We start from the raw sequence: 7,828 nt of genomic DNA on the forward strand, positions 1-7,828 counted from the left end.
AAAATTTTATCAACTGAGCCATCAACATCAAAGCAACATGTAAAATCAGCTGGTAATCGTAAAGTGTTATACTCTGATATGTCAAAACATAACCAGTATAACAATAATAATGATGATGTTAGTGATGATATCTCTAACGATAGATTGTTAGATATTTATTTTGAAGCTATCGATGCACTACAGAAGTGTAAAAATAAATACGACAAACTGAGAGTATTAGGAAATATGTTAAGACATGCTTTGTAATACCTTAAATTTCAATATGCTTCATGTTATGCACTGGAATGCTCAAGGCATAACAACACATTCAGCTATTTCGCAATTAGAACAATTTATTCGAAAGAATAACATAGATATTGTTTTATTAAATGAAACATTTCTTAAACCTCACCACAAATTCTTGATTGTTGGTTATAAAGTTTATAGAAGGGATCGTCCAACTCATGGCGGAGGAGTGCTTATTGCGATTCGCAACTGTTTAGAACATAAATTACTTCGTTATGATAAAACTTTTGATATTGAGAATATATCCATTTCAATTGATCTTAATGGAAGAACAACAATTATAACATCAGCGTATTGCCCACAGTTTTCTGATAAATTTAAAAAGGATCTTGATGTATTAACGAATAAATCAACAGAGTTTTTTATTTTCGGCGATTTTAATGCACATCACACAAGCTGGAATTGTAGTTTAAATAACCAAGCAGGTAATGTTTTATTTAACCACCAAAATCAGTCCAACTATTACGTTTTCTACCCTACAAATAACACTCGCTTTGATCAAACTGCTTCTCCTTCTCCTCCATCCACAATTGATATTATGCTCTCAAACTCAAGTCTATCATTTTCAAATCTAGAAACTCATCCTAATGAACTTGTCTCAGACCATGTTCCTGTAACTTGTTATATATATGGGAATATTCAAGGTACCTCAAACAAAATCCCACTCTACCATTTAGCCGATTGGAATTCTATAAGAAGATGGGTAGACAACGAAATACAAGTACAAAACCTAATATCAGAAGACTTAACCAATGTAAACATTGACTCAATTTTTGTAAAGGCTATCTCCATTTCAAATAATGCTTATAGAAAAATTCCTGTGGGTAATAATAGAGATTGGAAAAATAATATTTCTGACCTAATGATAAACTTAATTAGACAACGAAAGAAATATCAACGTAAATTACAACGGTGTTCTGATTATGGTAGAAGGCAAACATTAATTAGCATATTAAAGCAACTAAGGAGTTTGATAGATTTTCATATAAATAGAGATAGAAATGAAAACTGGTCTACATTTATTAAGAAACTACCAACGGGTAGCAAACAGTTTTGGAAACTGACGAAAACATTTAAATGTAAACGTTTTGAAATTCCTTCCCTCAAATTAAATGGACATGAATATAACACCAATGAAGATAAAGCTAACATTATTGCTGATGTATTTGAACAGTCTCATAAAATTACCCTAAATAATCATACAACTATGGATAAGAAAGTTCAAAGACATACTCAAAGTCTATACCACAATAATGAAATACTATTGGAACAAGATGCTTTGACGAAAGCTACCGAATTAATAGAAATATCTAGTAATTTCAAAAACAACAAATCTCCAGGCTTAGATATGATCCAAAGTATTGTCCTGAAAAATATGCCCCTTTCATTTTTTGAAGTACTCTCCAAAATGTTTAATTTCTGTCTCAAAAACGGATATTTTCCTGATATATTTAAGAAAGCAAAAGTTGTACCTATACCCAAAAAAGGTAAAAATCCAAAATTGCCTAATAGCTATAGACCAATAAGTATGTTAAGCGTATTAGACAAACTTTTCGAAAAAATTATACTGCTTCGTATACTATGCTTTACCGAGAGAAATAATATAATAAACAATCAACAATTTGGTTTTAGAAAGCAGCATTCTACGGTTCATCAAATTAAACGAGTTATACAACTTATTGAAAATAATAAATCTAATAAAAGAAGTACAGGAGTGGTATTTCTTGATATTGAGAAAGCGTTTGACTCGATTTGGCACGATGGCCTCATATTCAAACTTAACAGCATGAGCTTTCCAATATATCTTCAGAAAATTATTAAAAGCTTTGTAACCAATCGATCTTTTGTGGTATGTATACAAAATAGCTACTCTTCAGTAAGAAATATTCCAGCCGGTCTTCCACAAGGCTCCGTATTGTCACCAACTCTCTATTCCATATATACATCGGATATTGTAATAAAAAAAGATAGTGATGCTGCCTTTTATGCAGACGACAGCGCATTTATATGTAGTGGAAAACTATCAAACGCAATCATTAAAAGAATGAGTGTTTCGTTAAAATCTGCTGAAAAGTTTTTTAAAAAATGGAAAATAAAAATAAATCATGAAAAAACTCAAGCTATTATTTTCCCATTTAACAAATCACCAAAACGCATACCCAGTATCCCATTACAATTCGAAGGTAATACTATTGAAATTCGGAATTCAATAAAATATTTGGGAGTTATTTTTGATAAAAAACTAACGTTTAATGAGCATGTTCAACACGTCAGTGAAAAGGCAATTAAGTGTGGCAGAGCATTATTTCCATTATTAAACAGAAAATCAGTTCTGAATCTTAAAAATAAACTACTTTTGTATAAAATGTGTATAAGGCCTATAATGACATATGGGTGTCAAGCTTGGTTTTCAAAAACAGCAAAATCACACATAAAAAAATTGCAAATTATTCAAAATAAAAATCTCAAGATTATTCATAATCTGAAATGGAGGTACTCTACGATAAGATTACATGATAAGTTTGGTCACAAAACAATTAGCGCAATTATGAGGGATCTGACGCTATCATTCCACGAAAAATGCAGACAGTCTAATTACGATATCATAAGAAATTTACTCTAAAAGCAACACCTTCTACTTTTTTACAAAAGTATTTTTGTTGTTGTTTAATTATTTAAATTTCTATAATTTGTTAACGAGTTATAAAATATCTTTATATTCTTTATCAAAGGTTTTTCATACCTAATTTTTCATCCTTAAACTGTGATATATTTTATAGATTATATAAGGTTAAGCTAATTTGTTATTAATTGTTGAAATACTTATGTAAAATCTCATAATTTGTAAATTGTAAACTTGAAAAATTTGAATAAAGGAAAAAATATATAATAAAAAAAAAAAAAAAATTCGTAAAAAGTTTAAACACTTTTCCAATTATAGTTCTCCAGATATTCAAAATTAAATATTTACTTTGTATTGGGTGTGCCACGTCCACTATTCCAATCCCGAAAATTAACAGTGAAACTATGCAAAATGCTAAAGACCTGTTTAGACAAAATTTTAAAAATCTTGCAATTATATTTCACAAAGTATTTAAAAATAACAATTTACTTTGAATGGGAGGTGACTCAACATTTGTTCCGACCCGTCCCTTTTTTGATCAAATTTCATGCAGTGATAAGAAATTGATTCGTATGAAGTTTGAAAACCGTCACAATTATAGTTCTGCACATATTATAAAATAATTATTTACTTATGTACAATTACATATTTATTCTCATATGCATAAACAGTTTTTAAATTTGTCAAAGGTTTATAAGAGCAATTTTAAATGGAAATTTTGTTTTATAAAGATAAATTTAAAAATTGTTTATGCATATGGAAGTTATAAAATAAAAAAAATACCTTCAAAATATATTTTTTTAAGTGACTTTAAATTACTAAAGTCTTCTTCTTTGTTTTCTATAACAACTCTCACTTAAAACAGAGCGAAATCAATACAGTTTAATTTTCTCTCTTATTTATTTACAACAACAAATTGGACAAACACTAATTGCTTTGTTTACTTTTTAGCTTAAGTTTCACATGTACACGCTTTTGCATATATGTTAGTAACATTTTTAAACGCTTATAACTTCTAAAAAATTGAACCGATTTCAATAAAATATATATTCTGCATTTCTGGGAATAAATCCCCTTAAAATGATATACATATTTCTTGCCCAAATTGAATGTATAATGTGAGCGTAAAAGGGGTCTAAAGAAATCAACTTGCCTATTAATATTATGATTAATTATTTTGATTTCATTTATGCTGTCTGTCAGTTTTTAACGTGATTTATTTAAGATTGCTTCTAATTATACAATATTAAACAAAAAATTATAGAAAAAATGTTTTTATTTTGCTATTTCAAAAAATTATTTGTAAATAAATTTTTTTGAACAGATAGGGGGTTTTGCATTCTGAAAAATTATTTGTGTAAGATAGAGAAATAACAAAAATACAAATAAAACAAGAAAAAAAACATGTTTGTTATATAATTCACACCATAGATGAGGGCTGTTTTACTTAAGGTTTTACCATCAAAAAGTAATTTTCGTAAAAATCAAAGATAGAGGGTTTTGAATATAGTCCCGAAGAAATAGGATCGTTTTAAAAATTGAATGTACCCGTGGTGTTAAACTTTGGGGACCGTTGACCGCATCTCTGGTTGGCCCATGCGGTCAAAATTCAAAATTTAAACTCGCCATCGCTTCTTCTTTGCGCGTGTCAAATTTCATTCAAATCGGACTAAGGTTTTTTTTCAGTATCACTTTGCACCGTGTTATTATACGTATACGTAATATTTGTATACAGTATCAATAAATAATACTCATACGTCCTGAATTCTTTAAATACATAATTCGCCTAAAAGTATGCTTATTCTAAAATTAAATTAATACATACTAATATTATGAAATCATTTCGGTTTGTGAAGAACTCATTTTGAAAACAAGTAAGAAAGTATGGTCGGTCAAGCCCGACCATATAATACCCTACACTAAGTAAAAGAGCAAAAACATTTCTCTTTTAAAATTTCAATAATTTATATTTTCTGTGTGATTTTCGGAAGTGGGCCTTATATGGGAGCTATGACCAGCAGTGTTGCCAGGAGCTGGCAAAAAAAGAAGCTATATTGGCTTGAAAAAAAGGCCAGAAAAAGCTAAACCGCTTTAGAAAAAAAGCCAAAAAAAAGCTAAAATATTATAAATTAAGAATTTTGGTTTATATTTATTTTTAAATAAAAAATTAGAAGATATGTTCATAAAATTCATCTCCTTTACTTAAAGGAAGTACTAAAAAGTTAAATACTAGATTAACCATGTCAGAAAATGGACATTGTTGGTTCTATATTTGTCCATTTGTAGTTTAATATATTCTGCCCCTGAGCCTTAAGCTTCGTAATTTTATTAGCACTTTAATTTTTCACTATCAATATGACATAATATATTTTTTTTGGTTTTACTACTTTATTATCAACGGGAAAAAAATTCATTTTGCGTAGAGTTTTCATAGGGTAATCTTTGTCGCAATTGCTCAATTAGTTTAATTTGTCGTATTATTTTTGTCATAATCTTCACTAATTAAAACGTTCTTTATTTTATCTCTCATTCATCAAACTAGTATGAAAAATGTGTCAAAAACATTAAACAATTTTCAATTGGCGACGATAATGGATCAAATTCCTTGAATTTTAAATCAGAAAACAGCAAATGATTTATTTACTTTTTGTACTTTGTGCAATACTGGTTTTAAAAAAAGATGGTACGCCAAATTATAATCAGTGTATTAATTACTTAAAAGTTTGGCTTTTTAGAATTGCTGGTTTGACGAAATTAAAACAAAATGGATTTTAACTCGAAGCATAGATCCACAAGACGTTTAACGGCTATTGATCGCCATCGAGTATCACAAGCCTTCAAGAGTTTGTGGGGCTCTTGTCCATTATATAATGATGAATATAATGTGTAATAACAATTTTGTCTTGAAAGAGAATTTGCTAGACATTTAAGCTTTCAGATATAAAATACTCTATTTCATTTTGAACCACTTGATATTGGCAATTGTTATTTGTTCTTTTAATACTGCACAAGTAATGAATTAAAATGAAAATGGTTCACAAATATAAATTTACCTTTTTTATTTACTCTTTAGTCTCGAAATTTTTAGCCTTTTTTAATTTCAAAAAAAGGCTATTTTGAAATTAAGAAAAGGCTAGAAAAAAGCCACGAAGCTAAAACCAAAATTTCGAGGATAAAGAGTAAATAAAAAGGCTACATTTAGCCTCAAAAAGGCTAAACTGGCAACACTGATCACTTTGCACCGTGTTATTATACGTATACGTAATATTCGTATACAGTATCAATAAATAATACTCATACGTCCTGAATTCTTTAAATACATAATTCGCCTAAAAGTATGCTTATTCTAAAATTAAATTAATACATACTAATATTATGAAATCCACTTGGTTTGTGAAAAACTCATTTTGAAAACAAGTAAGAAAGTATGGTCGGTCAAGCCCGACCATATAATACCTACACTAAGTAAAAGAGCAAAAACATTTCTCTTTTAAAATTTCAATAATTTATATTTTTAGTGATTTTCGGAAGTGGGCCTTATATGGGAGCTATGACCAGTTATGGACCGATCACCATGAAATTAGGTCGTGGGATTTATCTCTTATATTAGAGTTAACTGTGTTGAATTTTGTGTATATACCAATAGTTTTAAGCGATTTATGCACGTTAAAGTGATTTTCGGAAGCGGGTCTATGTGGGAGCTATGACTAATTATGGACCGATCGTAACAAAATTTGGTGACATGAATTTTGTATATATAAAACTTATTCGGAGCGGAATTTGTGGAGATACATATATAAATTAAACATTAATGATGGATAAATTCCAATTTCGGAAGGACATTTGTATGGGGGATAGGTGAAATAATGAACCGATTTCAGACAGTTTCAATAGGCTTGGTTCTTGGGCCGGTCGGTATACTTTAAGGTGGGTGTTAGACTAATATTTTTGGGCGTTACAAACATCTGCACAAACGCATTATACTCTCCCCACTATGGTGGTGTAGGGTATAAATATATTTCTTGCTAAAATTCAAAATATTATTGAATTTTTTTTTTGCAATTTTTTGTTTAATTATTATTAGTATTTATAAAAACCCGATATATGTATATGAAAATATTAATACTCTGTATTGTCGTCTTAAACTAAATTAAATTTTTTTACTGTAATTTGTTCAAATATTGTTTAAATATGATTAAAAATAATTAAATATAATTAAATTTACAATATCTATGTCTCCCAGTTCATCAATTTTATTAGCAAGTAGATAAAATTAAAAATTAACTTGATTTAATTTAATAAATTTTAAAGCATATTTAATATATGTAAGCATTTGTTCATTTCTTGTCCCTTTTTACTCGTTTTACTTTCACAGTTACAACTACAATAATACAATTACAGCAAGACAACAACAGCAACAACAAAAGAACACGATACAAATAATGTTAATGATCTTATTACTTTTGTTTCATAACACGTACATGGACGAACACGTATGCCTACATTCATATATAAAATGTATTGTACTCAAGGGCCTTTAGAGAGTGAAACTCATATGTAAATGTATGTTTTGTCTGTATGTAAATTACACAATTTTACATTGTACATACGAGCAACAAACTATTCCGATGTACAAATATTGATATAACTGATGGACAGTGGTGCTGGAAAGCAGTTTAGAATATATACACAAATTGCAGAAAAAATATATCTTTGCATTGTAAATGTTAAATGTTCCTATTTTTTTTAAACAAACACAAACTGTGAAGGCTTTCTGCTTGTCTGCAGATACACCCAGAGTCTTTGGTGGGAATTGAACCCGCAACCCTCAGATTGATAGTGCATCACACTTTTGTTTATTCTATCGGGATACCTCACCCAAGAATGTGCAGAGAATGAGTGAAATTGGAAAAGATTTTG

The 7,828-nt window shown here is 29.0% G+C and overlaps 1 protein-coding gene across 1 annotated transcript; it reads left to right on the forward strand.

The window, feature by feature from the left end:
* The first annotated feature begins 262 nt into the window (after positions 1 to 262).
* LOC135961480 (uncharacterized) lies at positions 263 to 7,351 on the forward strand. Its single transcript, XM_065513013.1, has 2 exons — positions 263 to 1,598; positions 7,284 to 7,351. Exons 1-2 carry the CDS (start codon positions 263 to 265, stop codon positions 7,349 to 7,351), a joined length of 1,404 nt encoding a protein of 467 aa, XP_065369085.1.
* Positions 7,352 to 7,828: the final 477 nt, after the last annotated feature.

This window comes from Calliphora vicina, chromosome 1 (genome assembly GCF_958450345.1).
Source record: "Calliphora vicina chromosome 1, idCalVici1.1, whole genome shotgun sequence".
Classification (NCBI taxonomy): domain Eukaryota; kingdom Metazoa; phylum Arthropoda; class Insecta; order Diptera; family Calliphoridae; genus Calliphora; species Calliphora vicina.